A 16,037-nucleotide genomic window follows, 5' to 3' on the forward strand; every position below is an offset into this window, starting at 1 on the left:
AAACCAGAGAAGATCTCTTGCAAACTTAGCTCCTTTTTATTTACTCTTAATTAATATTAAATGTCAGTCCTTGCTGTTTAGAATGTAATGACTTGTCATGTGGTAGAAGTAGTAGTGTTATTACTATTAGTGCCAGCAGCTAACATTTATTGAATATTTACTCTTCTAGTGCTCTGCATGTGTTAATACACTTATTAATTCATTTAATTCAACAAACATACCAAGTAGGAACCATCACTGACCTCATTTTAGAGGTGAGAAAATGAGCAGAAAGAGGACGCCTCTGGCCGAGGGTCATCCATCCAGCTGATCCCTGGTAGAGGCAGGTCAAGGATGGTGGCACTCTGAACTGTACCTTTCTTTACCTGTGCAGGTATTTATGTTGGATACCCAGTGCTCACCAAAGACTCCAAACAACTTCGATCATGCTCAGTCCTGTCAGCTCATTATTGAACTGCCTCCTGATGAGAAGCCAAATGGACACACCAAGAAAAGGTAAGCAGCTAAACTTCAACCGGGCAAGCACATACAAACAGGAAAGTTCATTTATTCCCAGCTCTTGTTCATTGTAATTTAGTCTTCAGCCGAGAATGCCAAAAACAACTGTGCAATCACTTAGCAAAAGTTTTCATACAAAACTGTTAATTTCCCACATTTCACATGTCTTAGCTTGCTAGGACTGCCATAACAAAGTACCGGTGGCTTAAACAATAGAAATTTAATTTCTCTTAGTTCTGGAGGCTAGAATTTCAAGATCAAGGTGTCAGCAGTGCTGGTCTCTTTGGAGGCCTCCCTCCTTGACTTGTAGATGAATGCCTGCTCCCTGTGCCTTCCTGTGGTCTCTCCTCTGTGTCTTTGTCCACATTTCCTCTTCCTATAAGGACGCCAGTCATTTGGATGAGGGTCCATCCTAATGCCCTCAGTTTAACCTAATTGCTTCTTTAAAGATCCTTTTTCCAAGTACATATTCTGTGATGTTAGGACTTCTATGAATTTGGGGAGGATACAACTCAGTATATCTGTAGCATCGTACATATTATAATCCTTTTTCTTTTCAATAATCCTTTTTTTTAAAGTAATTTGAGGCCTGACCCATACTATTTCAGTGAGAAATATTTCTCATGAGCAGTACAGTTGTTAGGATAAAGAAAGATCTGTGTGTGCCACAAGAAACTTGCCTTTTTAAATACTGTCATCCTGCCCAAAAACCATTGTTCCTAGAGTTCAGGATGAAGCCAGTGACTGAAAGTTTCCATTTTTAAACTTCTGGACACACTAATACACCTGTGCATGAGGAAACATTCAGGGAGACTGCGGAGCAGGGGACCCAAAATCAAATCCAGGTTTGGCCAAGTGCGGTACCTGTGTCCTTTCCCATTTAAGGGAAAGAGTGTGATTTTTTCAAAAGTTACAGCAGTTAATATAGCAGTTTGATTAATACACCTAATTTGGGTAAAATTTCTAGGTACTGATCTTTTAGTCAATCATGTATGGTACATACAAAAGACTGTGTGGAAGGTTCATAAGTTATAGACCATGACTAAAAAGTGAGATAACTAATGAAACTGCCACTGAACTTCAGACGTAGAACTTTACCAATATCCCCTGTGCTCCCCCCAATTCTGTGCCTGCTTCCCTCCACTGCAGGTCACTGTTCTATGTACCAATGGCTGTACACTCCTTTCCACATCTTTAGGCTTTGATCTGCTTTTAAAATGTAGTTCTTTTTTTATATTTCTAGTCCCTTCAGCCAATTATTCCTGCTAAAATAACTTTTGAAGTAGGAGAAAAAGGAGAGAAAGGAATAAGCTGAATTCACAGGATAAATAAAACATAGAAAAAAACAGGATCACCTAATATTGCCGTGTTATTGGTTTAAGGGCTTTAACAGGTTAAGATTTACTAGACATTTACCCCCTCAATGAAATTTCAGCACAACAGGAAAAGTGTTATTAAATTCTTTAGTAGAGACCACTATGCCTAAAAACATTCTCTAAAATTCTTTGAATATTTTGCATTGTTGGACTGGACTCACTCACAGGGGCAATTCTTAGCATAGAAGGTAGTAAACAATGAGTTAGATGTAAGAAAAGTTTGTGTATCTGATGGTTAGGTGCCTCCTAAGAGGTCCACATCGAAATCACCCATGGGAGGAAAAAAAATAGACGAACTAAAACCAGATTGTAACATTTAAGAGAAATTTGGGTTTCATTTTTAAGTCATTTTGCCATTGACAACAACCCCATGACATTTAAATAAGCCCCATAATCTTAATTTGAGCTTTATGATGTACTTTTAACTGTGAATCTGTTTATCTCTGCTACTGACATTAGCATGTTTTAAGTCAGCCACTTGTTAAGCAGTTCACTCCGAATGACCCTGTCTGGAGGCTTGCTTGCCTGTACACCTTGCATGAGAAGCAGGAAGGGAAGGTGTAAGTTTCTCCACTTCAAGGTTCCCGTCATAAAGGGTGTGCTGGAGAAAAAGTACCTGTTGATTTTTGTTTGCTCCAGATCTGTCTTGTCTCCTGTCAGCATAGATGATGATGAAGAGTTGCTGGTCTATAGAGTTATTTCACTGTTTCAATATTTTTCTGAAAGTTTGATCTCTTCAGTATTACTGCTTCTTCCCCATTGCTTTCTTATTGCTGCATTATGTGGCTTAAATCTAAGGGGATTCTCTGTCCTTTTTAACATGTTCAGTTAGAAATTTATATCTTAAAGCATCAAAGGAAATACCTTGGTTGACAGGATGCTTTGACATGGCTTTGATCAACTCTCTCTTAAGGCATTTGCTGGTAAAGGGCTTTGCATTTGTCAGGTAATAGTCAATATTCTCCTGAGCTAGGCTGCTTATACCTTCAGAAGTCACACACACACACACACTCCCTGGGTATGCATCTTACTTCAGGAGTCCAGACTGCCAGTGGAAAGGGGCTGAAGTATCAGAGCCATTGCTTCTGGAGACTATTTCCTCCGGGTGCCTACACTCAGCACTTACCTGGTTTTTCTTATTTTGTTCGAGCATTTCTCTCACCATATACTTGCCCTGGAACAAGAAGATGAATAAGGCACTGCCTTGTCCCTTGAAGATCTACATCTGTGACTCTTCCTGTTTTGTAAATAAGTTAATTTGTGCCATTTTTTATTAGACCATGAATTCAAAAATTATTTTTATAACTAGCAGGAAAAATATTTTAACTAGCAAAGAAGAAAAAAAAACCCTCCCATACATTTTTGAAAGGCTGACTTTTCCCTTTGCATAGTGGTATCTCAGAGACAACATTGTACTTTCAGCAAAAATGGAATAAGTTCAAAGAACTCACATAATCCCTTCTAACAAATCACTTAAGCAACTTCTTTTGTGGTAAAATGTATATAACCTAAAGTTACCGTGGGGAGGCCAGATAAGTGACAGGATTTCCCTTCTTAGCGTCCTATAGTTGCAGGCCTGAAGCACTAGACCAAACTGGTGGCTTTCACAGCTGCTTCTTCAGAAGAGTATACATATTCAGGTCTCCTGATAACTTCCCAAAAGTTACTTCTGTGGCAGGGAAGTTGAGAGGGATTGGGGAATTATTTTTTAATGGGTTCAGAGTTTGTTTGGGATGATGAAAAATGATGTAGAAAAGATAGTGGTGATTACACAACATTGTGTGTGTACTTCATGCCCATGAATTGAACTTTTAAAAATAGTTAAAATAGTAACTTTAAGTTATATACATTTTACCACAAAAAAAGTTGCTTAAGTGATTTGTTAGAAGGGGTTATGTGAGTTCTTATGCAAAGGGCAAAGTCAGCCTTTCAAAAATGTATGGGAGGGTTTTTTTTTCTTCTTTGCTAGTTAAAATATTTTTCCTGCTAGTTATAAAAGTAATTTTTGAATTCATGGTCTGAAAAAAAATGGCATAAATGAACTTATTTACAAAACAGGAAGAGTCACAGATGTAGAAAACAAACTTATGCTTACTGGGGGGGAGGTATAAATGGGGAGATTGGTATTAACATATACACACTACTATATATGAAACAGATAACTGATAAGGATCTACTGTATAGTTCTACTCAATACTCTAATGACCTATGTGGAAAAAGAATACTTAAATCCACTCTTGAAATCAATCCTGGGTGTTCATTGGAAGGACTGATGCTAAAGCTGAAACTCCAATACTTTGGCCACCTCATGCGACGAGTTGACTCACTGGAAAAGACTCTGATGCTGGGAGGGATTGGGGGCAGGAGGAGAAGGGGACGACAGAGAATGAGATGGCTGGATGGCATCACCGACTTGATGGACATGAGTTTGAGTGAACTCTGGGAGTTGGTGATAGACAGGGAGGCCTGGTGTGCAGATTCATGGGGTCACAAAGAGTCGGACACAACTGAGCGGCTGAACTGAACTGAACTGAACTGATGCACTTGGCTCTACACCTGAAACCAACACAACATTGTAAATCAACAGTACTCCAATAAAACTTTTAAAAGAATAAAGCAAAAAATATGAACAGATTTATAGTATGAGTGAGTTATAATTTTGTCTTTATCCAGTTATGAGAATTAGTTTGCAACATGATCTAAGCTATTTTCATGAAATTCTGAGAGCAATGAAAAGAATGAGAAACCATAAACCCAAAGCCACATTAATGAATTAAAATATTTTCTTAGTACAGGAGTCCAACCAAACAAAAGGGGCTGCATCACCAAGTATTTGAGTATTCACTTGTAATGTTGCTTTATCAGGTCTTTGCCCTGATTAGGAAATTGTCATGACTGGTGAGTTGCATCTGCTTTTCAACCAGGAGATCTGATCCGATGTCTAGAGAGTATTCACTCCCTTCCACTTCCCCCAAGTGTACATCCAAGGCCCACAGAGTCCCACGTCATTGCTGACAGAAAAGGATGCAAGGAAGGAATTAGCCTGTTCTGAGCGAATGCTTTCTCTTCTAGGTTTGCTTTAGAATGCTGTAAATTAAATTATCAATTTCTTTCTTTGAACATGTTAGCCTTATAATACCTCTAAAGTTAAACCTTTTCAATGTTTGGATCTCTTCTATCACACACTGGAAGAAATAAAGCTTTTATACATATGCATCTAAAGCATGAACATTTTTGGTCCTGGAAAACTGGTTTGGTGCCTACAAACCAACTTCAATAAGATTCTAAAACTTTGGGTTTGAAGATGGCAGAGTAGAAGGACGTGAGCTCACCTCTTCTTCCAGAAACCCCAATCACAACTAACTGCTGAATAACCATGGACAAAAAAACCACGAACCTGCCAAGAAAGATACCCTGCGTCCAAAGACAAGCCACAAGAAGACAGTAGGAGGGGCACAATCATGATAAAATCAAATCCCATACACACCATGTGGGCGACCCACAAACTGGAATGGAAAACAGTTATACCACAGAAAGTCTCCCACAGGAGTAAAAGTTCTGAGCCCCACATCAGGCTCCCCAGCTCGGGGGTCTGGCAACAAGAAGATGAGCTAATGAGGCCCCAGAGAATCTGGCCTTGAAAACAAGTGGGATTTGATTGTAGGAATTCCATCCGACTGAGGAAAGCAGAAACTCCACTGTCGGAGGGTGCACACAGGGCCTCAAGTGGATAGCAACCAGAGGAAAGAAGCACTGACCTCATAAGAGAGAGGGCCACACTTATCTGCTAGTATTGGAGCGTCTCCTGTGCAGGCAGTCAAGGGGCAAGTGTGGCTCGATGTGAACACTTGTGGCAGTCATTCTGGGGGAGTACTCGTTGGTGTGAGCCCTCAAGGAAGACTCCAGCTTAGCAGCAAATGCTGAAGGAACTTCTGTAGGTAGAAAAGGCCACAACTAGAAATAAGAAAATTACGAATGGAAAAGCTCACTGGTAAAGGCAAACATGCAATAAAGGTAGGAAATCATCCACACACAAATATGATATTGAAATCAGCGGTCATGAGAACAGGAGAGCACAAATGCAAGATAACTGGAAATGCATTCAAAATTAAAACACCAGCAGGGATTTCCCTGATGAATCCGCCTGCTAGTTCAGGGGACACAGGTTCGATCCCTGGTGTGGGAAGATTCCACATGCCATGGAGATACTGGACTCATGTTCCACAACTAAGCCTGCCCACCTAGATCCTGTGCTCTGCAACAAGAGAAGCCACCTCAGTGAGAAGCCCATGCACTGCGACTAGAGAGTAGCCAAAGATCACTGAAACTCGAGAAAGCCCCAACGTAGAAGTAAATAAATTAACATTAAAAAAAAAAACACCAGCAATTTAAAACAATCCTATTTATGTATAGACTGTTACAGTATCAAAACCTCATGATAACTGCAAACCAAAACTCTACAGTTGATACATACACAAAAAAGAAAAAGGAATCCAAACACAATACTAAATTAAATGATCAAATCATGAGGACAAAAGAGGAAAGGAAGAAAAAAGATATACAAAAACAAATCCAAAACAATTAATGAAATGGCACTAAGAACATACACATGTGCGTGAGTGCTAAGTTGCTTCAGTCGTGTCCAACTCTGTGTGACCTGATGGACTGTAGCCTGCCAGGCTCCTCTGTCCATAGGATTCTCCAGGCAAGAATACTAGAATGGGTTGCCATGCCCTCCTCCAGGGGAATCTCCTCAACCCAGGGATCAAACCTGCGTCTCCTGCATCACAGGAAGATTCTTTACCGCTGAACCATTGGGAAGCCTCAGAACATACATATAATTACCTTAAATGTTCCAACCAAAAGATATAGTCTGGTTGAATGGATACAAAAACAAGGCTTGTACACATGCTGTCTACAAGAGACCCATTTCAGATCTAGGGACACATACAGGCTGAAAGTGAGGGAGTAGAATAAGGTATTCCACACAGATGGAAGTCAAAAGAAAGCTGGAATAGCAATACTCATATCAAACAAAATACTTTAAAATAAAGACTATTACAAGAGACAAATAAGGATACTACATAATGATCAGCAGATTGATGAAGATGATCTAACAATTGTAAATATACATTCACCCAACATAGGAGCTATACAACACACTATCACATCCTGACTCTGTACTTTCAGAGGCTATCCCTGAACAAAATAAAATTCTGCTTTTGGAGAAAAGAATACTGTGGAATCTTGCAATTAGTTATTTCTTGGAATTCCCTAGATAAGTAGCATAATAGAGGTTGTAAGCTCTTAAGCCTATCTTAGTGAAATAAAGACCTTATTCATAGATAGGCAGGAAAAAGTGAAACTGAGGAAAAGAAATGAACTCAAAGGTCCAAGCATAATGTCAATTATGATTTTTCTATTAAAAATTCCTCAAGCAATACTTTAAAAATAATAAAAGCCTTGGGTTTAAGGGAAAATGCCAGAGGGTAGGCTAAAGGCCAATTAAAATTAGTGTGTGTGTGTGCGCTTAGTTGCTCAGTCCTGTCCAACTCTTTGCGACCCCATGGACTGTAGCCCACCTGTCTGTGGAATTCTCCAGCCAAGAATACTGGAGTGGGTTACCATTTTCTCCTTCAGGGGTTCTTCTGGACCCAGGGATCAAACCCACGCCTCTTGCATCTCCTGAATTGGCAGGCAGATTCTTTACCACTGGTGCCACCTGGGAAGCCTAAAATTAATATAACTCAACAGAAATTGTTGTTTTCTTGATTTGTTTACTACTCATAACTACAAAAGAAAACAGGTTATGTACTGTAATTGTGCCCGTGTTAAGAAGTTTTTATAAAATCACTCTGTTTCCCAAGTCTTGTTGACAGTCGTTAACTCACTATCATAACATTAAATCTATAGCTCGTAGACTTTTTTTGGTCAGGAGTTCCATTATTTATGATTAAAGTTGTCATCCTGTAATGTTGTCCAAAAAATTTGTCCTTTTGGAAGAAAGACATTAAAATACAAGTAGTTTGTACTTGTGTCTAGTCATTCTGGTTTTGCTTTAAGGTATAAGGCAGCAGGCTGTTAACTAATGCCTTTTTTTTTTCCCCCTTTCATTTGAAGTGTTTCTTTCAGGGAAATTGTGGTGAGTTTACTATCCCATCAAGTATTACTCCAGAACTTATATGATATCTTATTAGAAGAGTTTGTCAAAGGCCCCTCTCCTGGGGAGGAGAAGATCCAAGGGCCAGAAACCAAGCTGGCTGGCTTCCTCAGATACATCTCGATGCAGAACCTGGCCGTCATCTTTGACCTCCTGCTGGACTCCTACAGGACGGCCAGAGAGTTTGACACCAGCCCGGGGCTGAAGTGCCTGCTGAAGAAAGTGTCTGGCATAGGGGGCGCTGCCAACCTCTACCGCCAGTCTGCCATGAGTTTCAACATTTATTTCCACGCGCTGGTCTGTGCTGTTCTTAGCAACCAAGAAACCATCACTGCTGAGCAAGTGAAGAAAGTCCTTTTTGAGGACGACGAGAGGAGCACGGATTCGTCCCAGCAGTGTTCATCGGAAGATGAAGACATTTTTGAGGAGACCGCCCAGGTGAGCCCCCCGAGAGGCAAAGAGAAGAGGCAGTGGAGGGCTCGGATGCCCTCGCTCAGCGTCCAGCCCGTCAGCAACGCGGACTGGGTGTGGCTGGTCAAGAGGCTTCACAAGCTGTGCATGGAGCTGTGTAACAACTACATCCAGATGCACCTGGACCTGGAAAACAGTATGGAGGAGGCCCCCATCTTCAAGAGCGACCCCTTCTTCATCCTTCCCTCCTTCCAGTCGGAGTCCTCCACCCCGTCCACCGGGGGCTTCTCGGGGAAGGACACGCCTTCCGAGGATGACCGCAGTCAGACCCGGGATCACGCGGGCGAGCCCCCGAGCCTGAGGGGCGCCAGCGGGGAGCTGCTGCTGCTGCCCCCGAGCCCCAGGGTGGAGAAGAAGGACCCCAGCCGCAAGAAGGAGTGGTGGGAGAACGCGGGCAACAAAATCTATACCATGGCGGCCGACAAGACCATCTCAAAGCTGATGACCGAGTACAAGAGGAGGAAACAGCAGCACAACCTGCCCGTCTTCCCCAAAGAGGTCAAGGTGGAGAAGAAGGGAGAGGCGCTGGGCGCCAGGGGCCAAGGCTCCCCGCTGCTCCAGCGGCCCCAGCACCTGATGGACCAGGGGCAGATGCGGCACTCTTTCAGCGCCGGCCCCGAACTGCTGCGCCAGGAGAAGAGGCCCCGCTCCGGCTCCACCGGCAGCTCCCGGAGTGTCTCCGCGAGGGACGCAGAAGCCCAGATCCAGGTGGGTCCCCGCTCACCGGAGGATGCAGGAGGGTGGCTAGGTACCAGGGATCCATCTGTCCCCCCTCAGGGAGCACTCAAACACATCCTGAGCCTCCAAGATATAGGATCCATCAGTATATCCTTGTGAAACTGAAATCTTATTCTCAGATAATTTCAGAAATTCTTTTTATGGGTTATAACAGATACTATCCGGAATTAGGACCCCCACCCCCCCCACACACCCCAGCTGTGTAAATAAGATGACTCCAAAGCTTAGAAAATGAATGGACTTTAACTGGCATCGAGTCCTGATTTTCTCCTTTGAAGTTAGCACTGAAGCAATTCTCTAGTTAGGAAAACTTACGTAAATGGAAAAGGCAAAGTGCACATTATGTGGTTATTCCAATGAATTGTTCTAGCCCATTCTGAGCACAAAATTCTCATTCTTCAGAGTTTTCCTATTCCTTTATATATTTAATAATTGTAATTCTATGGTACATCCCAAAAATGAGCTTGAGAAGTAAAGAATAATGGCACCATTTTGTTCAATTTAAGAAAAGAGGAGATGGGAAAAGAGAAATAGAGGAATCTAAACTCATCGAGGGCCCTTTAGAAACAATCTGGATGTTTATCTTAAATTGCAGATTTCTGTTGCAGGCACAGTAAGTTAGGAGCAATTGGGCAGGACTCTGTAAGCCTATATAGGAGTGTTTTCTTATAATGAACATAACTTTGAAATTAGTATGTATCTTGCAAGCTACTTTTTTGCACTGATGTATCTTGGACATAGAACTTAAACTTCTTAATTCAGAATCAACAAAAATTATCTTAGACAAGATTTGAGAAAGTATCCAGATTGAGATGTAAGGTTGTTCTTTAACAGATAACCTTTTTGACAAGTAAATGTTAGTTGCTTTTTCATGTCTTGGAGATTTGCTTATCATTTTAGATGCTATGCTATGCCTGCATGCTTAGTCGTGTCCTACTCTTTGTGACCTTTTGGACTGTAGCCCACCAGGCTTCTCTGTCCATGGGCAAGAATGCTAGAGCGGGGTGCCATTTCTTTCTCCAGTGGACCTTCCCGACCCAGGGATTGAACCCACATTTCCTGTGTCTCCTGCATTGTAGGAGGATTCTTCATCTGCTGAGCCACTGGGGAAGCCCCATAATTTTAGAAGTTTTCCTAAATTAAGGCAAAAAGTGAAAGTGTTAGTCACTTAGTCATGTCTGACTCTTTGTGACCCCGTGGACTGTAGGCCACCAGTCTCCTCTGTCCATGGAATTCTCCTGGCCAGAATACTGGAGTGGGTTGCCATTCCCTTCTCCAGGGAATCTTCCTGACGCAGGGGTCAAACCTGGGTCTCCTGCATTGCCATCTCCTATTTACCATCTGAGCTACCAGGGAAGACCTCTTCCAAGTTCTCTAGGTATTATAGAGGCTATTGATTAAGTGTCTTATGGCCTATGAAACTCTCATTATGAGAAGGCAAGAGATTTTTTAAACATCTGAAGAATAAGAATTTTGTACTTTGTAAAAATTGAAAATAAGATATTCCTAATGTTAGAGGAGTCTCTGCTACGCTTTATATGTATGAACTTAAGCTGACATTTTATTATAAGCACATTAAAGTAAAGACTAACTTACTGCAGCCAGAAGCCTGAGAAAACTCATCTGCAGATTATTCACACTCAAATGTACAAATGAAACCACTGGAGAAAACTGCTCATTCTCTTAATTCATTTCTCTTAGGCGTGGACCAACATGGTGCTAACAGTCCTCAATCAGATTCAGATCCTCCCAGACCAGACCTTCACAGCCCTCCAGCCAGCAGTGTTCCCGTGTATCAGCCAGCTCACCTGTCACGTGACTGACATCAGAGTTCGCCAGGCTGTGAGAGAATGGCTCGGCAGAGTGGGCCGTGTCTATGACATCATTATGTAGAAGACCCACCTTCCAGGCCCATGGAAAAATGCTAGGAGGGTTTAGAGTATGTCTGCCAATCCAACTGATAGCATTTTCCCCACCACCAGCCCCAGTGTCTCAAAGAACATCCAGTCCGTCCCTAACTAATCAGTATTGGGGCTATTCTGGATACTAAGGTTATACTTGGATGACACAAGTGATCCTCTAATTTTGCAGAGCATTTCTGAAGAGTCTACATTCCTTTACTCATTTCTAAATCTTATTTCCCAATGCATTTGCCTGTACTGTTATCCCCAAATGGGTCACTTTCAAGGACCACTCGTATGAAAACACTACATTGATCCATTGACTATTTTTAAAAAATGCAGTAGCTAAAGAAATGTGGTAAGTCAAGCTGATGTACATGCAGACATCTCCTATCAGACATGATTAATTGGAGGAAGATATATATTATGATTATGAGTTCGGCAGGGAAGAAACAGTTGGAAAAATGTATTCTTGGGTGTCCTAATCAAGAAAGGGAAGATTCACTTCCTCTATAAAATATTCCAGAATATTTCAAAATTGTTCCTAAGTTGTCAAGATTTTCTGGTTGGTATTCACCAACTTCATGTAAGGTACTGTTGTGCCTTCATGTCCCTGCTTCTAAAGGAAGAAAGTTCTTTCCTGGCAGGGTTTTAAGCCTGTGGCATGGAAACCTTTTATGCATAGTACCCAGTGGTATTGGCTGACACAGTGCCAAATGTCTCGACTGGCCACCCTGACAGTCCCACTAGTCTTTGCTTTTGCTCCCAAGGCAAGAAATGAAAAGGGAAAGCAAAAATGGTGCCTTAGTTCCTTGTTGCACAGACATTTCTATGCTCCACAATAATCTGAATATAAGGTATAACATTTGGTTTTTAAGAAAACAAGACAACTCATTTTATATCAACATGTTTGGAAAAAAGGAACTCAAGAATTTGCCGTCCAGGAGGATTGGGGGTAGGAGGAGACGGGGACGGCAGAGAATCAGATGGCTGGATGGCATCACCGACTCGATGGACATGGGTTTGAGTGAACTCCGGGAGTTGGTGATGGACAGGGAGGCCTGGCGTGCTGTGGTTCATGGGGTCGCAGAGAGTCGGACACAACTAAGCGACTGAAGTGAACTGAGCTGACTTCTCAGGGAAGGGGGCAGGAAGTATAGGGGTAGGGAGACAGTTGGAAGGGGTGGGGAAAAAGATGATGAAACCATTTAAAATCTGAAATATTAGACAACAATCATATGAAATTGTAGTGTCATTCATATATGCTGTAGTCTCAAAATAAAACTACAGAAGAAAAGGTCATAGAATGAAGTTTAGGAAATAAAGTTTTTCAATTTAAAATATTTCTCCTCTCTGGCAAATAGATTGGCCATCTGTTTGAGGCCTTTTTATTCAGGCCATTATTTTAAGTGGATATTTATTTTCCTAATTATTACTAAACAGCTTGGAATTTTTGTCTTATTATTTACAGTATATTTAATATTAAATTATAAAAGTGATTGCAATTCCTCAATCAAGCCCACTCACACATTCTAAAGAGTTAGTTGCTAAGATGTATGTTATAATTTTCCCAGCTCCTAATAATTTTTGAAAATTGAACATCTTATCCCTAAAGCATCAGGTCTTCAGTGTGGAAATGTAAGGATTGAAAACCAACAGCTTTATTCAGTGTTAGTATTTTTAAATTTTGTCTTCCATGGGAATATATAACTCTATACAAGGTTAATAGGAAGACAGGGCTCCCTGATTTATTTAGGCATTCTAAAGTAGAAAACCTTATCATTCAATATGCCATCTAGAGATCACCACAGAATTCAGAAGACACGTTTCCAGTTCCACAAAACACTCCTTGCCTTCAATTTTTGCTCATTAGACAATAATGCAGGTTTAGAGACAGATGAACAATTTGATCTTAACAGGCAATGAGTTGTTGGGATAGCAGTGAGTTGTGTTCTGTACTTTTGACTTTGTATATTTTTTAAATGGAATTCAAAGTTGGATACTTTTTTTTTTTTTAAACAAAAGCCATACACCATGCTTGTTTTGTTTCTTTTTGTAGCTTAGCTAAGGTTCCTTTCCCTGCGAACCTGTGAGTATTCCACAAGCCATGCAAGTGAGAGAGGAGCTTCAGCAAAGCAGAGTGTTAGCAAATTAATCACAAAACATTTATACCTAGCACTTTTTATAAAGTATAAAAGCTCTAAGGAAGCCAGGCTCAATTTATGAATGTCATGTCCTGCTGCTGCTGCTACTAAGTTGCTTCAGTCGTGTCCGACTCTGTGCGACCCCTTAGACGGCAACCCACCAGGCTCCCCTGTCCCTGGGATTCTCCAGGCAAGAACACTGGAGTGGGTTGCCATTTCCTTTTCAAATGCATGAAAGTGAAAGTGAAGTCGCTCAGTCGTGTCCGACTCCTAGCGACCCCATGGACTGCAGCCTACCAGGCTCCTCCGTGTTAACTGCTTAGATCAGAATTTATTCTCTATCCCGGGATCCATGGTGCGGTTATGAAAACAAGTTTACCCCACACTGTATTCAAACTCTGTTCTAGTACCAGCTTAATTATAGGTCCCAAGAATAAAAGATGAGAGAATGTACATCCGTTCTCTACCTACAATTTTGTCAGAGGGTTTCAGTCCCTTTGTATCATCTTTTGTCTAGACCACCCCTAGGCCTACAGTGGTCTTCAGCCCATCTCCATTCTCAACATGCACTGTGCACCACATCCATGTCAGATTTCAGCTGGAAAGTTAGCTAAGCCACAGTAATACTTTTCAGAGGTATCAACAGTTTTCAAAAAGGACATTGCTTGTTGCAAATAATCTCCAAAGAATAGTACTTCAGGTCATGGTGAAGTCAGTCAAATCTTCACAGGGGTGGAGAAGAGAGAGAGATAATTAAAAACCCTTAGTTGAGTGGTCTCTGCCCAGAGTGCCCCTTCAGTCCATCACTCTTCCTGGTGCTTCTGCCTTTCCCCATCTCTTTCATCCCCTCCCATGATCTCTGAAAGACCAAGGTCAAGACAAGCCTTTGTAGTTTCAACAGCTATTACCATATATTTTCAGATCTAAGCAGAATAAGATTTTGCACCTTGCTTTTAATTGCCTGTATTTATTGCCAAAAGTGTGTTACACTATGGTTGAGTTTATTCTTTTTCTAATATTTTCGTAAAGTGTTTATCATCTTTTCCAACTTGAAGAAGCACCTGTAAAACTCAAGTGCAAAAGAATCCCTGACTGAACAGCCCATCCAGTTACACCACACTACAACAGATTTCTCCTTGCCATGGGAGATTTGAGGGAAGACCAATAAATTGCTCATGGCATCTCTCCTACCTTGTGCATCTCCTGATCAGCTTTTACAGATGCTTAGGCTGCCTCTTTACACCCTCTTGTCATCTCCCCCTTATGATTATTCTTCTGCCTTCTCCATCAATACAAAACTAGGACACCTTTTTACCACTGAGGCCATTTGACTGACCAACACAGATAACATATATCAGTTCAGACTGAATCCAACATGACAAAATGTTAACATAATTCCATAGTACCTTTAAATTGAAACTTCTTGGTACAATGATCACTAAGTTTTGCTGTTGTTCTTATTGTTCTAAGGAGAGGGCTTATATAAAGTCAGCTGAGAAAGTTACATAGCCTTAACTATGTAAGGTAATGCGATCATGTTAATAGACACTTTTGACTTCCCCGAATACATCACAGTATTGCTCATGTAGGAAAGTTTTCTCAGAAAGAAAAATTCATTCATGTCATCAGTCCCATCAAACTAAGCAAATAAAGACCTTTGTTTAGAGTTGATAATAGTAGCAAGAGGTTGCAAACAGCAGGAGGTGGGGAGATATCAGTGCTTCTGAGACTGTGGACCTTAACCTAGATTACCATATTTAACTACCAAAATAACACTGTGAAACAAGTATTGTTGTCCTCCTTTTTTCAGATGAGGATGCAGACCCAGAGAGGTTCAGAAAACTTGTCCAAGATAACTCATAAATGGTAAAGTTGGTTGCAAAAGAGATCTGAATTCAAAGGCCAAGGCCTCTCTACAATACCATATCTAAATGCACAAACATTTCAGTGTTTCAGGAAATTAAAGTTAAAATAAATTGAAGATAGTTCATTGATATCCCTATCTACAATGTTATAGAGAATTTTCAAATAGAATTTAAAGAAGAATAAGATAGTGCTTAGGCATAGTAAGGTCATATATAATATAAAGAAACCAAATCTAAACTTTTAAAGCAGATCCTCAGTGGAAATTTTAAAAACTCACCAAATTAGGTGGAAATGATGGAATAATACTGTCTCTGGCCAGATGTTATACAGAAAAACACGACAGTCTGTGTCTGGAATGACAGGATCTGTTGACCTTTTTCAATTACCATTTAATCACTCAGAATAAAGTGCCCTGTAGGCAACAGTGCCTCTCTACTTCCCTAGGAAGTATGTGGGTCTAAATGGTAAGTCATCATCAAACTTTGGGAATATGCATAAAAAATGACCATTTTTCAAAGATCATGCGCGTTCTCTGAAGAGGAAACAACTGGCCAGACAAGATAGCTTAAAGATTCAGGTACTGCGGGCATCAGGTCACTATCCGTAGTAACATATACTGTAACACCTAAATAGTCTACTTGCTTTGTACATAAGGAAACAGGCAAAAGGAAAATCCAACATATTGCATTAAGTGGATGACAGAATTTACATCTGCTTGGGTACCATTTAGGGAAATTTAGTGTGGCCTTAAAAAGCAAACGACTATTTTTAAGCACTTTTTAATTGGATATATGAGCTTATTATATGATGTATGAAACTGGGTAAAGAACTCAATTATAATTATGCCTCATCCAAAAAAAAAACGTGTTTTCCTTGTTCATGA

General features: G+C 40.9%; 1 protein-coding gene across 4 annotated transcripts in view; it reads left to right on the forward strand.

Moving 5' to 3' along the window:
• ARFGEF3 (ARFGEF family member 3) overlaps positions 1-13,158 on the forward strand; it is a 183,119-nt gene extending 169,961 nt beyond the window's left edge. For all 4 annotated transcript variants that reach the window (XM_088840780.1, XM_088840781.1, XM_055433723.2 and 1 more), the window contains 3 exons: positions 374-495; positions 7,995-9,213; positions 10,945-13,158. In XM_088840780.1, the coding sequence (XP_088696906.1) occupies positions 374-495; positions 7,995-9,213; positions 10,945-11,136 (1,533 nt within the window). In that variant the 3' untranslated portion in view covers positions 11,137-13,158. The remainder of the gene's footprint in view (positions 1-373; positions 496-7,994; positions 9,214-10,944) is intronic.
• The last annotated feature ends 2,879 nt before the right edge of the window (positions 13,159-16,037 follow it).

The sequence above is a fragment of the Moschus berezovskii genome, chromosome 10 (genome assembly GCF_049115385.1).
Source record: "Moschus berezovskii isolate FMDL1 chromosome 10, NW_MosBer_1.0, whole genome shotgun sequence".
Taxonomy (NCBI): domain Eukaryota; kingdom Metazoa; phylum Chordata; class Mammalia; order Artiodactyla; family Moschidae; genus Moschus; species Moschus berezovskii.